Source organism: Castanea sativa, chromosome 11 (assembly GCF_040712315.1).
Source record: "Castanea sativa cultivar Marrone di Chiusa Pesio chromosome 11, ASM4071231v1".
Taxonomy (NCBI): domain Eukaryota; kingdom Viridiplantae; phylum Streptophyta; class Magnoliopsida; order Fagales; family Fagaceae; genus Castanea; species Castanea sativa.
Window position 1 is genome coordinate 64,174,895 of NC_134023.1, and position 18,664 is coordinate 64,193,558.

Genomic DNA, 18,664 nt, shown 5'->3' on the forward strand with positions numbered 1-18,664 from the left:
CCTTCCATTGTTTTCTTTCTCCCTTTGTTAGTCTCTGGAGAAAGAAAGAATCACACAATGGGAAGTAAAACCTTTTGTTGGGTTCTATTCTTTTTCAGTGTTTCATGCCTTTTGGCTCAAACTCATGGAAGCTTTGGTAAGGAAGGAAAGGCTCTAGATTTTCTTTTCAAGCCAAAGTTGAAGGAAAGTTTGGGTGTGGACACTAGTCCTTTCGAGGTAAGTAATGTTCTTGATGAAGCCGATAAGGTCGATAATCATGTCTATCCTCATGAAGTGGGTTTGAAGGAGAAAGATAGAATTGTGAGATTGCCTGGACAACCCCAAGTGAAATTCTCTCAATATGGTGGCTATGTTACAGTGAATAAATTAGCTGGTCGTGCACTATATTATTATTTTACCGAAGCTGAGAATTCTAAGGATTTGCCTCTTCTTCTTTGGCTCAATGGAGGTAAACTTTCATCTATTCTATCAATCTCTCCAAACTGATCATAATTGTCACTAGCTAGCACAAATAATGTAGGTTGTTGTAATGCAGAGAGTCTTCTTATCCTTTTGCCTTTTTTCTTTGATTACTTGTTTATGGTTTTGGACTTTTTCTCATTTCTTTTCATTTTTGTTTCCTTTAGAGGGAGACAGCCAGAGATGGTTTGGATAGGAATGTATGAAAAATATCCCATAAAAAAGTCATAAGAACCTGAACTAGAATTCTTAAAAAAATTCATCATTAGTTATGTGGTGGTTACACCCCTCTTTCTTTGGGGCTCTTTCTCTCTCTCTGAAGTGAGGCCATACCTTTGCATGATAATACCTATAATAGGCTGGGAGGTATCATTATTATAAGAACATTTTCAACTATATTATGTGTTACTGTACAAAACTGTGAATGATTACTCTTCAATGAAAAAAATGTGAATGATTAGTGGCTTCTTTGCCTATTTATAATTATAGTATTAATACTATGAAGATGAGAAGTTGTAATTTAGGTGTATAACTATAATATTAATAATAATTTTTTTTTTCCAGAATTTTGATTTAAAAAAATTCCACCTAAAAAATTGCCTATATATATTATTGATATTATAAATACCTATAATTGTCACACTCTTGTTGAAAGACATTTCAACCCCTCTTGCTCAATTATTATTTAAAAAAGATTCTAAAAAAAGTATTATTATTTTTAAGCATCTGTGCCACTGCCTTTTGTGGAAGCTCTGCAAATCAAATCCCAAAACTCACTCTTCTGGAGGAATTCTCGGCGAGAGTACTGTTGTAAATCCATCTTGCAAATTGTAATTTAAAATAAAGAAAATATTAAAAACTACATATGGATGTGTGATTTAATAAATTAATTTATCATTCTTTTACACTAGAATAGTCAAGCTTAGCATGCATTTTAAGTTATAGTATCATCACCTCTTTAAATTCAGATATAATTTATTTTTTTAACAAGGTTATTGCGGCTATTGCCCATTTGCTCTTCCTCATTTTAAAAAAGTATGGCTACCCAATAAACTTTTGCTTTCAACTATTGTTAATTGCTCCTAAAGCAAGCTATTATCATGCAAAAAGAGGATTTGTCATTGGGATTATTAATTTATTAGTGTTTTGAATATATTCAATCAATTTAAATAGACATGTAAAAACCAAATACTATAAGTTTATTGTATTTGACCACGACAACAATAATCCCAAGTTTTTGTAATCCCAAAACTTTGAGATTTAAAAATTTATTTATATTTGACAATAAGATATAATTATATCCAATTATTAACATGTTATCTGCATCTACTTCCTAAAAAATAGAAATTTTATCTACATCTGTACTCTATAGTATGTGAAGCCTTGTTATTATTATGTTTTGGATCAAAATAAAAAGAAGAAGTTAATTCTATGTTTTAATATGGTGATTAAACCTTCCTTAATTTCTCCCCAGGCCCAGGTTGTTCATCTCTTGCTTATGGAGCAATGGAAGAGCTCGGACCATTTCGTGTACGCAGTGATGGCAAAACACTTTTTACAAATAAATTTGCATGGAATAAAGGTATGGTTATCTAATAACAATATTACTTTTTCATTTGATAGATTGTCAATTTATGACGTTCGCTCTTGTGATTTTTGTTCTTTTATCATCAAACCAATACATCATTCAGTTTTTGGTGTAGACAAAGATTGAACGTAAAATCTTTTATTCAACTATATTACTATTATTATGCCCTAGCAAGAAGTTAGAATTTTAATTTTCATTCTTTGGTCAAATCTAAAAGCTCAATTTTTTTTTTTTTGAAAATTTTTTTTCAGCTGCAAATGTTCTATTTCTTGAGTCTCCTGTTGGGGTAGGATTTTCATACTCCAATAAAACATCGGATTATAATACAAGTGGAGATAGTAGAACTGCTATGGACAGTTATTGGTTTATGATTAACTGGCTAGAAAGATTTCCAGAATATAAGAATAGAGATTTTTATATTTCTGGAGAAAGTTATGCTGGCCATTATGTTCCTCAACTTGCTCATACCATTCTTCAACATAATAAAAAGGCTAACAAGACCCTTATCAACCTCAAAGGAATCATTGTAAGTCTCTCTCTCTCTCCCCCAAAAATAAATGCTTGTGCTTTACAATGAGGATGATTGAATCTTAGAAGTTACACAATGTTTCTTTGCCTTTTGTTTTTTTCTCCTATAATTTTCATGACGGTGAAGAAAAATGGTGATAACAGTGGGTCCAACTCAACGAACTTCCACTTTGAATAAACTAAGAAATCCATGATCACCAAAGAAAGAAAGGTCAACAGTGAAAAAAATGCAAAGCACAATTTCATTTTTTGTGCTACAATGGGAAAAGAAAAACACGACTTAAAACAATCATCTATATAAAAATAACATACTTTTTTCTAAGTGATCATATATGGCTCACAAAAGTTTGATTTGATTTACATGGTGTAATGATATTCAGGACTACAATAATTTAATCAACCATGGGATAAAAAAAAAAAAAAGTGTCACAAATTCAAAGGTATACATACAAATCTATTATAATTGAATAGGATTTTATTATCTATATTTAGAAGTAGTACTAATGCCCCACAAGTACAAAAACATTTAAAGTGTATGGACTGGTCCAATGGCCCAGAATAATTGATTGTTTCTCAACTTTCGTGTTAGCTCTATAGTTTGTCATAATTTCGGCCATCATTATTGGGTCACAAATTAGGTTAATTTATTTTATGAATTGGATCACTCTATGGACCATTTGGGCCACATTCGGCCCATTACCCACTTTGGGTTCTGTTAAACTTGTTTGCTGTTTATCACGATTAAATGTTTGTTTGGTTATTGTTTTTATTTTATTTAAATCATTTGTTTATGTATATATTTTTAAGACCTTATTTTTCTAAGTACAATTTTTTTTTTGATTTTTTTCCAAGTACAATTTAATCAATAAAAGTAAGCTGTATAGGAAACAATATTTTAAATAGTAGAATTAGAACTATTAATTCATGATAATCATGTTTTCGTGGGAAGGGTTGTGGTGCAAATTACGTTCAAATTATAATATTAACTAAAGTAAAAACAAAATAAAAGTAATCCCCTTTGAGCTTTTGTTATACAAGTAGGCACAAAATTTCTACAATTATAAATTTTGTGACAAAAATGTTTTAAGTATTCTTTTATCTTTTTTTTTTTTTAATTTTTAATTATTTGTTTTTTATAAAAAAATCTTAATAAGTTTGTAAAGTTATAAATAAATACAATGAAATGGAGATGTTGAGTTAGTCATATAGATTAAAGATAAAAAATAAAAAATAAAAAAAAATCTAAAAAGCAAAAATAGCATCTCATTCTTGCTCCCATTCCCTTTATAGTTCATAATAGATTGTATTATTTCAATTTTTATATTTGCATCTCATTGATTTCTTGTTCACTATCTATGCAGATTGGAAATGCAGTGATTAATGATGAAACTGACGAAAAGGGAATGTATGATTACCTTGCCTCCCATGTTATCATTTCCGACGAAGCTAACAACAAAATACAGAAGTATTGTGATTTCTCACCCAATGCAACCAAATCATCTAGTCAGTGCAATGAAGGCTATAATTTAGCCTCAGCATCTAGTGACTTTATTGATATCTATAACATTTATGGTCCCTTGTGCCACAATACCAATCTCACAGTTCATCCCAAGAAAGCCTCTGTAAGTTTTTTTTTTTTTTTTTTTGATAATGAAATTTTCTGTTGATTGTTGAGGACTGTAATGTATTGTGTTTAAGAGGGCCAAACTTATTATAAGTCCATATACTCCGCTACAAAATAAGCGAGATAACTCTAATCTTAGCTGTAGATTGTAGTACAAGTATATGGGTCTATAATAGATTTGGATCCCTTAGACCATAATATCTTAAACATGTTCTTGTAAGTTTTGTAATTTTTATTTCCTTTAGAAAGCGCATGATTTCTAAGATCCATTAGAACTTCAATTTTTAACAAACACTATGCTTTTAGCTTAATAAGTAGTTTAGGAAAATAATTTTCTTCAACCACTGTTCATGTTGCATGAATCTTAGAAATTGGAAATTAAATTTTTAAAAAGAGGGGCTCATTTATATTACGAAATTATATGAATGTTAATTTTCTCTTAATAATTTGAAATAAATTGTTCTATTGTTTTTTTGTGTGCAGATATTGGATTTTGATCCATGTAGTGATTACTACGTGTATGCTTATCTGAATCGGCCTGATGTTCAAGAAGCCATGCATGCCAATGTTACTAAACTCACACATGACTGGGAACCATGCAGTTATATCATTGAAAAATGGATAGATAGCCCATCAACCATCATTCCCCTTTTGAGAGAATTCATGGCCAATGGCATTCGAGTGTGGGTTTTCAGGTAAGAGTGTCATCTTTGGCGTGGTTAATGACTTAAGGGAATGAAAAAAAAGTTAACTCGAATGCTCTAAAGACATTGGTTTAGGGAATATTTTTAAAAACTTTTTATGGGTAAAGAAAAAATTAACTGATTTTTGATAGTTTTTCATATTTTCTATAAAAGTGATATCAAAACTTTCTTAAAATGATTCATTAACAAATGCATTAAGGGTACCCGTTAACTGAATCCTTAAATTATTGTCATCATTAATTCGTTTATGGATAATTACATGGTTCATGGTTGCTTGGATAACAAAGTTCTCTACCTACTTCATAACCGCCACTACTTAGGGCTTAAAGGAAATACAAAGGTTATGTACCACGTAATACTATAAGCAATCAAATCCTATTGAATCCATTTAATTACTAGATAAGCATCACCTTGATTGGTGTAATAAAATACTAAGACCCTGTTTGGTTAATATTTTTTCATTACTCATCACTCAATTTTCGTCACTTATCACTCATCTCTCATCACTTAAAAATACCCCCAATTTCTTATAACTCTTTTTGGTGGCCTATTTGGGTGGAATATCTCAGTGAGTTTTTCACTCCACATATGGAGCTCACATGTCAAATTGGGTGAGATTTTTTTATAAAGTTCCAACCTCTCTTTTTTTTTTTTCCTTACCTGCGTCTCTCTTTCTTTCTCCCCCACTTATCTTTTTTCCCCTCCCAAACTCCTCTGCTTCTCCTTGTTAAACATAAACAGATTTTTTATAAACAGTTTTTTTCCTAGGTTCATTTTTCATAGCGTAACCTAGAAAGTTTTGTTCACCAAAACTTTACACCTCACCCACATAGCAAACCAAAACTAAAAACACACCTTCATCACAATGAACAATAAAAAACCCAGAAAATTCACAATACTCAAACCCAAAAAAAATTCACAAAACCAAAACTCAAACCCACAGAAAATTCACAATACCCAAACCCACCATGGCTCTAATTAGATTTTGCTCACGTCCCATATCCATACCCACAACCACAGCCACCACTAGATCGGCTACCCAAAGTCGCAAACTGAGAGAGAGAGAGGGACAAACGGATGGAGAGAGAGAAATCCAAGAGAGAGAGAACGATCGAATCTTACCGTTGATGGTCAAAATCAATTTAAGCAAAAAAAATTAAAGAAGAGAGAAGTGAGGAATAACATAGGCAAAGTGAAGAAGCTGCGTGAACTGGAGAAGAAAGAAAGAAAGAAAGAAATAAAGAAGAAAAGTTGTTGATTAGGTCTGAACCTAGCGACGGAAATTACGAACCCAGCAAACCCCTCCACGAACCCAGCGACGGACATAACGGTTTGGACCTGCAGCGTCGATGGTCGTGCTCTGTTTTTTTTTGGCTCTCCCTTTTGTTTTTTTTCTGTTGGTTGTGCTCTGTGAATGCTTGTCTCGGGCTGAAGGTTTTGGTCGGCGCAATGGAGCTCTGCTTCAGTTGTTGTGGGTTTGGGAGAAGAAAAGGAAAAGTGAGATGAAGAAAGGAGCTTGGGTAGTTGGGAAAAATTCAGATGTATCTGTTGTTCTCTTTGTGGTTCTGCAGTGATGTAACCACAAATGCCACTGAGTTAATGAACTCATAACTTCGAAACAAGCATCCGGTGTTTCCAAAATTGATAACTCAAAGCTGAAAAAACTCAGTTTTGTTAACTGAGTGAACAAAAAAAAAAAAAAAAAAAATTGGCCAAAAAATGTTCCCTTATGGGCCCCACGAATTTTGGATGATGAGTTAAAAAAACTCAGGGTTTTGTTAACTCAGTTATGCAAAATCCAAACAAGGCCTAAATGACTTTTGATTTGAATTCTTAACCTTAATTCTAACTGGTATTCTTTAGTGCTTACCCCACCCTAATAGAAAAAGAGGTTATTTATGATTTAGTCTACTTCACCTAAAGGTCAAAAGAAGAATTGTGGATCATAATTTCACATCATAACCCTATCAATATATGATAGTTAAATTTTTTTCAAAATTGAAATGAGTCTTTGTTTGGTGAAATGTAGCGGTGATACTGATGGAAGGGTTCCTGTTACTTCAACAAAGTACTCTTTAAATAAAATGAGGCTTCCTATAGAGACTGCATGGTATCCGTGGTTCATTGGCGGAGAGGTAACATTATATTTCTTAGAGTACTTTCTAATTACGTTGTGACTCAAGACTTACTGTTTTGCCTATCATTTTTATCTCAGGTATTTTCATGTCTTTTTTACTTCTAAAAGAATTACCATATATGTACATTTTTTAAAAATTTTGTTGTTGTTGTTGGTGTTATAGGTTGGTGGGTATACACAAAAGTATAAGGGAGACCTAACATTTGCAACTGTAAGAGGGGCAGGGCATCAAGTGCCAAGCTACCAGCCACTGAGAGCACTTACTTTGATCAGTCACTTCCTTAGTGGCAAACCTCTTCCTCATTCTAGGTCATACTAATTTCTTTTAGTCTCTTAGTTGGCCATATCATTGACCTGTTCTAGGGCTCAGCTTTGCAATTCTAGTGCCAACTAACTTTTTATCTGATTGTTTTCAATCACCATGAGTAAAATAGCAAGTGGCCATTCTGGTTCAGAGCAAAGCACAATCCTCTTTTAATTTTGATTTTTTTTTACTCAACAAATCCAATCATGTTGAGTTCAATTAATAATACTTTCCATACAACAATGAAATTGGGATTGTAAGTGTGGATTCAAAAGGCAGTGGATGCACCTATATATGATTTATTTATCAATATGTTGCTTACATTGAAAAGCATGGGACAATCAACATGTCTATTTCCCTTTACTAAAACAAATTTCATTGTAATAACTACTTGTTAATCTTAATTTACCATTATATATATGGTACTTTTCAAGTTCAGCACAGAAGGAGAAATCAAATGATGATTAAGTTGACCAATTATATAGTATGGAGTTACAAGTTATCAATCAATGAAAAGAATAAATTGAATGTACTTTACGTGTCACACCTCCTAGAAATATATAAATGCTCACAATTCCTCCTAGAAATATATAAATGTTCACAATTTTAAGTTATCGTGGTACAAAATTCCCATTTTAGATGGGTATTACTCATCCATCAACAAGTTCGGAATACTCATCCCATTTTATTATGTTTTTGGTCACTTAGTTAAAGATACTATGTCTTATATAAGCTTCCTTAGGAGTTTTAGTTTCTCTCATACCTATGGGCAAGGTAATTATGTTGCTGATGCCTTGGCGAAGAGAGCTAAGTTTTATTCCTCTTTCTCTTTTTGGATGGAGTCTGTTCCTCTAGATATCAGTATTCTTCTTTCGGCTGATAAACCACTTTTCTAAGTTATAAAATCTTTGGAGGGATTCTCAAAATAATGTAATGTGTACACTAGACCTATTATGTATAATTTTCAAAATAATAAAGATGAACATGTTTGAGGATAGAAGCTCTAGACACTAGACCTATTATGTATAATTTTCTTAAATATTTTTTCTTTCTTTTTTGGTCGAAAAGGGAAGGCTTATTTAATTAAGTAAATTATTTATACATACAGAGCATTTGTTGGGTATTCTCATGGGGATCCCAGATACATTAAGTCTCATATATAACATTGGTACTCAAAATAGGGACAACTATCGTATTCTTATGTATTTTTCTCTTGTTTGTGGCCCCTTTTTCACTGGACCATCCGCACAACTATTGGCTTCACAGTAAACGTGCTTGAGGTGGACGTTCTAGTTGTGAGCCATTAAGTTCTTGCAATCAACCTTCTCAAAAAAAAAAAAAATGTTCTTGCAATCAAAAACTAAAACAGCAATGTCTGGTGTAAGTACACCATTAAATGTTAGTCTAGTAAGTCCTATTTGTGAATCAAAATTTTCAAATTAACATATTTATAACCCAATTGCGATGCTAGATTAAGTCCATAATGAACAACAAAGTTCAGCTAGGTTTTTTTTATTTATATATATTCAAGATAGAATTTCCACTCTCGTCTAATCTAAATGTATATGTATGTGAATCTCCCTCCTACAGACTTGAACTTTGGCTCTTGCCCCCATACCCCACAAGTACTTATACTTGTGGAGTAACCAACGCACCAAGGGTGTGCGGTGGTAGCTAGGTTATTTTTTGTGATTCCTAGATTAATAGAAAATTCTTATATTTAGTGCCCATTACTATTTCTAATGACTCCACCTCCCCCTCCTTTTATTGGGATTTCCTATCTACACTAATAATGCTATGCACAATTTTTTCACAATACTTTTCATAATACTTTTCATATTACTGCAATGATTGGGTGTGAGTAATGAAAAAAAAAATAGTGACAGGTTCAAATAAAAGATTGTGTCTATTTGTAAGTCAACCACGTCAATAATGAATTTTGAAAAATATTACTTAAAAAAGTTGTGTTTGTGGTATTTATCTAATAAAGACAAACTTTCTTAGGGTATGTTTGGCAACTATTTTTTCCCTTATTTTATGTTTTTAAAAATAATTTTCTATTTTTGAGACTAAAAAACATGTTTGGCAACCCAAAATGGACAGAAAACAAAAACTGTTTTCAAAACTCAATTTGTGAAGGAAACTGAAAATATGTAAAATGCTTGTTTTCAGTTTCTCGTTTTCAAAAGTCAATGAAAACACGTATTTGATTTAATGAATCTGTCTCATTTAATGATTTAGCATTAGAGTTCAAATCCTAGTAACAACATATTTTAATATTTTTTATTTTTTTCTTTAAAAACTGTTACCAAACATAACTTATAGTATAGGTATTTGAATTTGAGGAACTTTAAGGTGAGATGTTGAAGATTTTTCTCACTTTACTAATTTTTATGGGAAAATTAAGTTGACGAATGCCTTAAAACATTAGTTTAGGAACTATTTTTAGAAATTTTTTATAAAAAAAAGTTATTAATTCTTTTGACAGCTTTTTTATCTTCCATGAAAGTTGTGGGGGGTAAAAAAAATGCTTAAATGCACATTTGGGTCTTGGACCTGGTTTGTTGGTATAGGTCTGTTCAATCAGAGTCTTCGAGGCCCATAGGCCAGTTCGCGTTACAAGGGGCAGAGGAATTGTCCAAGGAGGAGTATCTCTTCAGACGGGCCCAGTAAAGGCCATGGGACGTGCTAAAGGATTTAGAGACAGAATTCTGGAAGATCCGTTGGGTAAAGGCGTGATCCAAGCACTCATTAGAAGGAGGAACGTATGAGAAATACTAGAAGAGAAAAAAGCTGCTACCATCACATTAAAGGTACTGCACCTACCTCCCTGGCCGCATTAATGGAGGAATGACCTCTGAACAGTAATATTCAGCCTTCCAGCTATTATTTGAAGACTTCAAGAAAGTGGTTGATGGGACAAGTATCTATGGAGAAGATCTGTGTTACACGTGGAAGAAACAAGGAAGAAGAAGAGGGCTATAAGAAGACGAGAGAGGAAAGAAGAGAGAGACCTTTTTTTTGGGAAACTAAAAATTGTAATATTTTGCTTAAAGAAAGAAAGGCAATACGAGTGGTCCTCGGCTTACGTCCGAGGAGAGTTTTTTGTCATATTTATCTTTTATTCGCATAGACCACAGCATTCTAGCCTGTTTATTAACTCTCCAATATCCCTAACCTAGGTTGCAAACTCATACTCTACAAATTTCATTATATAAGACTCTTTTGGTCTGAGTCCATCTAGGGATTGGACTGGGTACAAATTGTGTACTTATAAAAGTAATATTAAAACTATGTGTCCAAGGATACGACTGTTGAGCCTTGAAGGAATTTGGGCTCACAATCTATTTGTATAGTGGGCTTTTGAATTTCCTACTACGGGTGATGTTATGCTCGGCAGTCTCATGTACTGGTCCTCCTTCCCTTGTTTCTCACTATCTTTCCCCTTTGTTCCTTGGGGAGAATCGATATCGCTCTCTCTCCAGTCTTTTCTCTTTGAAATTGCCAACAACCTTTGACTGATTCTTCTTTGTCTATTTATAGCCAAATTTAGTGGAATGGTCATGATTATTCTCCTGATGGGTGAAGGGAGGGGTCCAATACTATTACCCTTAAGTGGGGGTTTAGTTGGGAGTGGGAGAAAATGAGTGGCATTGGAACTGGCTCCACCGCTGGGTTTGATACTCGGCAGGGGCGTTCCTTAGGCAATGGAAAGGAGGTCCAATACCATTTCATCTAAGTGGAAGTCGGGTGGCAGAAAGGAGAAAATGATAGTGGCACCGGGACCAACCTCGTAGGTAAGTCTATGCTCGGCAGGGCACGTCACAGGCTGCTTTGAGCGCTTCTAGATCGGACCTCTTGGACGGCACGTGCATTACTACATGTGGTCGGCACGAGACCTTTATAAGAGTTAGTCCTTATGGGCCTAGGGCAATTGGGCTTGACATGGGGGTAGGGCCCGTACAAAAACTTTCTTAAAAATAATCTATTAACACCCATTATCAGCACCCAATTTTTATTTACTTCGCGCTGCTGAGAGTAGCCCTCCTGTACTAGGCGACGTTTTGCTGAAGACCCCTCCCCATGCAGCGGGTGGTTCCAAGCTTCTGGAGGAGCCGACAACGACACCCCCCGCGGTGCAGCTAGGGTCGGACGTGGCATCCTCTTCACGACAAGTGGCCGGCTGGCAGCACACCTTCCAGTTGGGTGACGAGTGTTTGCCGGCCACCACCAGCCTCCGGCTATGGGACAGGGGCGCAGGGGGGCGAGTGGCCCACAACTTGGCACAGGGCGACGACGAGACACTGGCCACGCGACTACTATGGCACTCTATCGTGGTAACGTTCTATCCCCCTTGACTGTGTGCATTGCACCAAGTGTTTCTCTCTTCTCTTTTCTAATTTCGTCATTTGGTTACTATCCTATCTCCAGGCCGCGCAGATGACAAGTGTTGTGATCGGGTGGCTGAAGGACGCTGCCGAGGCCCTGGATGGGGAGAGGGCGCTGAAGGCTGTTGCTGAATCCACGGCTAGTGAGAAGGGGGAGGTTGCTGCGGCGTCGGAGAGGAAGGCGGTGGACGCAGAGAAAGCCCAGCAGGCCGCCGAAGGAAAGGCCGCCAAAGGGAAGCTGACTCTCCTGGAGACGAAGCTAGGGGAGACCGAGCTCAAGCTAGCGACGATGGACAGCTTGAGTCTAGCCTAGGCTAATGAGATAGCCAGCCTGAAGGAGTCCCTTGAAGCCTGCAAGGAGAAGTGGTACAATGTCGATTTTTTGGATGCTGAAAACTTCGGGAGCCGATCATTTACCAAGCTCGGCGCCATGGCTTTGGGGAGGGATGGCTAGCTAACCTTCTGGCGGTGGGCGTGGCTGCGAACTCTCCGCTGTGGGACACCGAGCATATCCCCTACCCGACCCCTTCTCCACCTGCCATTCAGAGTCGGACCGAGGCATCAGACGAGGAGGAGACTCCAAGTATGATCAACCTTGTACGGGACATCGATGCTCATCTGGAGGCAGCCGACCCTGACGTGTCAAGCCACATTCGCGCGGGGGCCGAAGTTGCACCGGAACAAGCCCTAATGACAGCTGTGAACGACATCGAGCAGCCTGTGCCTTCCCCCCCTCCAGCCGATCCTGCCATTTGATGATTCAACCGTTCTTTGTCTTTTTGCCTTTTCCTTTTGTTTTGTTACCGTAATTATTTTTTCTTTGCCGTTCAAAAAGCTTAAATCGCCGGGCTGTGATGATAGAACAATTTCCTTGTCTGTCATATATCTATAATTAATGTTTTTTGGATACCGTTGTTTTAATTTATGCCATTTATATCGTTGTTAAATTTCATCATATCTTACTCTCTCGCTTTAGATTGCCGGGGGTTATCTTATGGGATGCCCGGCGTCAGTGAACAATTTAAATCAAACAAACTAGCCAAATCCCAATTTGGCAACAGGGCTAGCGTGAGGCTTTTACATGCCCGGTAATAGGGCTCAAACCGAGGGCAGGTTCCTATCTTAAAATAGAAAATAGCGTAAGATTTTCACCTGCTCGGTGATAGGGCTCGAACCGAGGGCAGGTTTCTGTCCTTAGATAAAAATAGTGTAAGGTTTTCACCTGCTCGGTGATAGGGCTCGAACTGAGGGCAGGTTTCTGTCCTTAGATAAAAATAGTATAAGGTTTTCACCTGCTCGGTGATAGGGCTCGAACTAAGGGCAGATTTCTGTCTTTAGATAAAAATAGTGTAAGGTTTTTACTTGCTCAGTGATAGGGCTCGAACAGAGGCAGATTTTTGTCCTTAGACAAAAATAGCGTAAGGTTTTCACTTGCTCGGCCATAGCTCGAACCGAGGGCAGGTTTCTGTCCTTAGATAAAAATAGTGTAAGGTTTTCACTTGCTCGGTGATAGGGCTCGAACCGAGGGTAGGTTTTTGTCCTTAGATAAAAATAGTGTAAGGTTTTCACCTGCTCGGTGATAGGGCTTGAACCGACGGCAGGTTTCTGTCCTTAGACAAAAATAGAGTGAGGTTTTCACCTGCTCGGCGATAGGGCTTGAACCGAGGGCATGTTTCTGTCCTTAGATAAAAATAGTGTAAGGTTTTCACTTGCTCGGTGATAGGGCTTGAACCAAGGGTAGGTTTCTATCCTTAGATAAAAATAGTGTAAGGTTTTCACCTGCTCGGTGATAGGGCTCGAACTGAGGGCAGGTTTCTGTCCTTGCCGCGAACGAGCTGCTTTTAACCCCACGATCCTCTTTGTAACCCTTGCTTGGCAATCATAACTTGAAATAAAAAAGAGGCGCTGAGTTAAGGACTTTATATTAAACAAGCAGAAGTGCTTGGTTACATCAGTTTTGTATCTTTGGGAGGGTGTCTGGTTACTGATAAATTTTTTTCAAATTGCGAACATTCCACGGCCGAGGAAGTGGTATTTCCTCCAAATCCTCCAGGTAGTATGCCCTTGCTCTGGCAATAGCAGTCACACGGTAGGGCCCTTCCCAAGTCAAAGCTAGCTTCCTCGCGCTCGCGTCTCGCGTGTTTCGCACTACCTTTCGGAGTACCAGATCTCCCGCGGCAAAATCCCTCCTTCTGACAGCTCTATTGTACCTCCGGGCAAGCTTCTGTTGATACTTCGCCAGCCGGATGGTGGCCATATCTCAGTGCTCCTCCAGCAGGTTCAACTCCCTAACCATCAACTCCTCGTTCTCGTCAGAAGAGAATCTTGCGACTCGGGCGCTACACAAGTTTACTTCGGCGGGGATGACTGCCTCCGCCCCTTAGGTCAGAGAGAACGGCATTTCTCTGGTGGATCTCTTCGGAGTAGTTCGGTATGCCCACAGGATGCTTGGCAACTCTTTGGCCCATCTGCCCTTGGCGCCTTCCAACCTTTTCTTCAGGCTGCTCACGATGGCCTTGTTGGTTGCTTCCGCCTGGCCGTTACTCTGCTGATAGGCCGGTGTGGAGTATCGGTTCCGGATACCAAGGCCCTCACAGAAATCCCGGAACGTTCTGCTGTCGAACTGTAGGCCGTTGTTTGATATTAAGGACTCTGGCACGCTGAACCTTGTTATAATGTTCCTCCATACAAATCTCTTAACATCAACATCTCGGATGTTAGCCAGCGCCTCGGCCTCTGCCCACTTTGTGAAGTAGTCCACCGCCACCAGCACGAACCTTCGATTTTCCGTTGCTCAGGGAAAAGGCCCGACTATATCCAGCCCTAGTGGGCGAATGGCCACGGGCTGCAAATTGGGTTCAAGTTCCTAGCTGGTTGGCCGATCATCGACGCGTGAACCTGACATTGTTCACATCTCTAAGCATACTCGGTGGCTTCCTTCCTCATTTGCGGCCACTAGAAACCCTGGGTCATTGCTCGGTGAGCCAGGGAGTGTCCCCCTACGTGGCTACCGCAAACTCCCTCGTGCAGTTTGGCTAACAGCTCCTTAGCCTGGTCGGGGCGTAGGCACTGCAGGTATGGCCCTTCAAATGACCTGCGATATAGCTTTCGATCGGCAGATAACCAGTAACGAGCGGCAGTTCGCCGTACTTTGGCTGCCTCCTTCTCGTATTCTAGGGTTCGATCCTCTGAAAGGAAGTCGATGATCGGATCAATCCAGCATCTCTCGGCTTTAGTGACCTGTACAATCAGTGCCCTGGTGGAAATACTTGGTTCGAGCACCAACTCCACCCTAATCAGCCGAGGTACTTCGTCAGCTATTGATGATGCTAAAGTTGCCAAGGAATCGGCGTGCCGGTTTTGCCCCCGGGCTATTCGCTCTATCTTGACCGTATCAAAGTTACCCATCATCTACTTTGCTAGCCGCAGGTACTCTATCATCCGGGGATCCTTGGCCTCGAAGTTCCCCTGGACCTGACTTACCACGAGCAGGGAGTCCGAATATACCTCCACCTCCCTTACTCCCAGATGCGTGACAACCCTTAGTCCTGCAAGCAGAGCTTCGTATTCGGCCTCATTGTTAGAAGCTCTGAAGCCTAACCTGAATGAGTGTTCCAGCTTCAACTCTTCCGGGGTGATGACCAAGATCCCTGCCCTTGCTCCAACCGTATTGGACGCTTCGTCCACAAACACCCTCCATGGCCTGATTTTTACCACGCCGGTTATACTTGTAGCTCTCGACGTGAACTCGGCAATAAAATTCATAAGTACCTATCCCTTCACCAAGTTCCTCGGCTTGTATCTAATGTCGAAGGAACCCTGCCGAGTCCCCCATTTGGCTATCCTCCCCGTGAAGTCAGATCTCCTCAACAGTGACTGGAGCGGGTACTCGGTCAAGACGTGGACCATGTAGGCCTGAAAGTAATGGGGCAGCTTTCGGGTAGAGTGTACGAGTGCCAGCACCAGCTTTTCCAGTGGCAAGTACCTGGTCTCCGCGTTGACTAGCGTCTTACTGATGTAATAAACTAGGAGCTGTGCCCCGTTATCCCTTAGTAATACGGCGCTCGCTGCATGCTCGGACACGGAGAGGTACATGTATAAGTCTTCTCTTGGCTTGGGGGTTGACAACGTCGGTGCTTGGCCAAGGTAATCCTTTAAATCTTGGAAGGCCCTATCACATTCCTTGTCTCATTGGAATCCCTTCCATTTCTTCAGAAGTTGGTAAAAAGGACGGCATCGATCAGTGAACTTGGAAATAAACCGGTTGAGGGCGGCCAGCATACCAGTCAGCTTTTGAACTTCTTTCGGGTTGCTCGGCGGTCTGAGACGTTTCACGGCTTCGATTTGGTCGGGGCTGACCTCTATCCCCCGTTTAGTAATCAAATAACTCAAGAATCGGCCAGATCCAACCCCGAACTCACACTTGTCAGCGTTAAGGCGCAGCCGGTGTCGTCGGAGTACCTCGAACACTTCTTTCAAGTCGCCAATGTGCTGCCCCTCTTGCTTGCTTTTTATCACCATATCGTCAATGTATACTTCCACCGTCCGTCCAACCTTATCCCTAAACATCCTCGTCATCATTCGTTGATATGTGGCTCCCGCGTTCTTCAAACTGAATGGTGTCACAATATAGTGGTAGTTAGCGTTGGGCTTTAAGAATGCTGTCTTCTCCTGGTCCTCGGCGACCAAGGCAATTTGGTGATAGCCTTGGAAAGCTTCGAGGAAACTCATCCTCGGGTGCCCGTATGTAGCGTCCACCAATTGGTCGATTTCGGCATTGGAAACGGATCCTTCGGACATGCTCGGTTAAGATCGGTAAAATCAACATAAACCCTCCACTTGCCGCTCTTCTTCTTCATGACCACCGTGTTTGAGAGCCATTCCGGAAAGAACGTTTCCTTTATGGCCTTCGCTTCTTTCAGCCTCCCAACTTTTGTCTGACAGCGTCCGCGTGCTCCTTAGCAGACCTTCTTGGCCTTTGTTTCTTGGGGGGGGGGGGCACAAAGGATCCACATTCAGCTTGTGAACTATGAACTCGGGATCAACGCCAGGCACCTCATATAGACTCCACGCGAACACATCCACGTTTTGTATGAGGAATAACAGCAGCTGCACCCTTTCCCCATCACTCAAGCTTGCCCCTATCTGAAAAATCCTCTCATTTCCCAGCAGGATCTTTACGCTTACTAAATCCTCGGCAGAGCTGGTCCCCTCCACCTTGGGGTCCTGTAATTGCTATAGGGGCTACTTCTCAGCTGGTTCCCTCTACTTAGTTTGTTCAATTGCCGCGGTCACCAAACATTGTCTGGCCGCCTGCTGATCACCCTTTATCACTGTAATCCCCTCATCAGTTCGGAACTTGACCTTTACGTGCAAGGTGGACGGCACGACCCCCATGTCGTGTATATACGGCCTTCCGAATATTATCGTGTACGGTGAGAAAGAGGTGACCACTATGAATGTCACCATCACCTCCCGGCCACCCATGATAACCGGGAGCGAAATTTGCCGCTCTAGAATCACCATGTGCCCGTCAAATCCCATTAAAGGTGTATCATACTTGGACAAGTCCCCCTTTTTCAGGCCGAGCCCCCGGTACAAGTTTGGGTACATCACATCTGCGCTACTCCCTTGATCGATCATTATTCTCTTCACTATGAACCCCCTTATTCGAGCCGTGACTATCAGAGCATCGTGGTGGGGCTGGGTAGTACCCTCCAGCTCATCGTCGTTGAATGCGATGGGTTGTCTATTGTACCTTGACCTCTTCCCCGAGGGTTGTTCGCTTGTGCTTCCTTTTGCTGACACCACAGTCAACACCCCCTTAGTGGTGGGTGTCATAATTGCCCTTGGAGCGGCGTGGATGACCTCTATCACTCCCAAAGGGGGAAGAAGAGGGTTTTGATGCAGCCACTCAGCCTGTCTAGTCTCCTGACTCCCTGTCTCCACTAGAAACTCTTTCAAATGCCCCGCCTTCACCAACTGTTCCAGGTGATCTTTCAACACCCTACACTGCTCGGTGGTGTGCCCTTTATCCCTGTGATAGGAGCAATACAAGTTCTGGTTTCTCCTTGACGGGTCGCCTACCATCCTGTTCGGTCGCCTAAAATATGGCTCATTTTTTATTCTATCAATGATGCGGTGTACAGGCTCCTTGAATGTCGCATTGACTCCCCCAACTGCCGGGCCGGGCTCCTGAATCCTCAAATCCTTCTTGTGTCTGGGGTTGAAGCTGTTGTTCCGAGGATAACTGATTATCGGCTTTTTCCCTTTGGACTGCAGCCGATCATCCTCCAAGTGCTTATACTCCTCGATACGCCTCATCAGCTGCCTCATATCCTCGGGAGGCTTCAAGGTCAACGATTCTCTCAGCCCGGACTCTTCAGGCAGGCCCATCCTAAAGGTACTAGCCGCGAGCTTTTTGTTACCCCCACTGATCTCGTTGTACAGCTCCTAGTATCGGCTGGCGTAGTTGCAAAGGGTCTTTCCCGCCCCCATCTTCATTGATAGCAACGCGTCCACGGGCTGCGGAACTCGGCCGTACGTTATGAATCGTACTCCAAACTCCTGGATCAGTTTCGAGAAACTATGGATCGAGCCTTTCTTTAGCCCGTTGAACCACCTCAATGCAGTGGGCCCGAGGTTCGAGGGGAAAACCTTACACATCAATGCATCATTATGAGAGTGCAAGGACATCATCTGAATATAGTGACTTACATGTTCCACTGGGTCTGTCCTCCCAGTGTAGGAATTGAACGGTGGCCGCACAAACCAGCTTGGCATAGGCACGCTTTCGATATCTCTAGAGAATGGTGACCAGGCGGCTTGTCGTAGTGCTCGGCTCATGGTATACATTGCCGCGTTACGTGGCCGCTCGCCGTCGGGGGAAGTTGATTCGCGGTCCGCATATTCTCGCGAGCGGTCGTGGTGCC

The 18,664-nt window shown here is 40.4% G+C and overlaps 3 protein-coding genes across 3 annotated transcripts; 1 reads left to right on the forward strand and 2 right to left on the reverse strand.

Moving 5' to 3' along the window:
• On the forward strand, window positions 1–7,591 carry LOC142615344 (serine carboxypeptidase-like 40). Its single transcript, XM_075788094.1, has 7 exons — window positions 1–448; window positions 1,934–2,041; window positions 2,299–2,573; window positions 3,937–4,197; window positions 4,683–4,894; window positions 6,933–7,038; window positions 7,204–7,591. The coding sequence occupies exons 1-7, from the start codon at window positions 58–60 to the stop codon at window positions 7,357–7,359; spliced, it is 1,509 nt and encodes a 502-aa protein (XP_075644209.1). The 5' UTR covers window positions 1–57; the 3' UTR covers window positions 7,360–7,591.
• Window positions 7,592–14,687: 7,096 nt separating this feature from the next.
• LOC142616942 (uncharacterized) lies at window positions 14,688–15,140 on the reverse strand. Its single transcript, XM_075789678.1, has one exon. It carries the CDS (start codon window positions 15,138–15,140, stop codon window positions 14,688–14,690), a length of 453 nt encoding a protein of 150 aa, XP_075645793.1.
• Window positions 15,141–16,553: 1,413 nt separating this feature from the next.
• On the reverse strand, window positions 16,554–18,128 carry LOC142616943 (uncharacterized). The gene is made up of 2 exons (XM_075789679.1): window positions 17,019–18,128; window positions 16,554–16,877 (listed from the first exon to the last, which is right to left on the reverse strand). The coding sequence occupies exons 1-2, from the start codon at window positions 18,126–18,128 to the stop codon at window positions 16,554–16,556; spliced, it is 1,434 nt and encodes a 477-aa protein (XP_075645794.1).
• Window positions 18,129–18,664: the final 536 nt, after the last annotated feature.

Excerpts from the sequence above, each read along its gene's own strand:
- LOC142616943 (XM_075789679.1), bottom strand. The coding sequence starts at position 18,128 with ATGGGCCTGCCTGAAGAGTCCGGGCTGAGAGAATCGTTGACCTTGAAG. Across the intron at positions 16,878-17,018 it reads GACAATGTTTGGTGACCGCG|ATAGGGGCAAGCTTGAGTGA; the intron begins GCAATTGAACAA and ends AGGATTTTTCAG.
- LOC142615344 (XM_075788094.1), top strand. The coding sequence starts at position 58 with ATGGGAAGTAAAACCTTTTGTTGGGTTCTATTCTTTTTCAGTGTTTCA. Across the intron at positions 449-1,933 it reads TCTTCTTTGGCTCAATGGAG|GCCCAGGTTGTTCATCTCTT; the intron begins GTAAACTTTCAT and ends ATTTCTCCCCAG. Across the intron at positions 7,039-7,203 it reads CGTGGTTCATTGGCGGAGAG|GTTGGTGGGTATACACAAAA; the intron begins GTAACATTATAT and ends TTGGTGTTATAG.
- LOC142616942 (XM_075789678.1), bottom strand. The coding sequence starts at position 15,140 with ATGGGTAACTTTGATACGGTCAAGATAGAGCGAATAGCCCGGGGGCAA.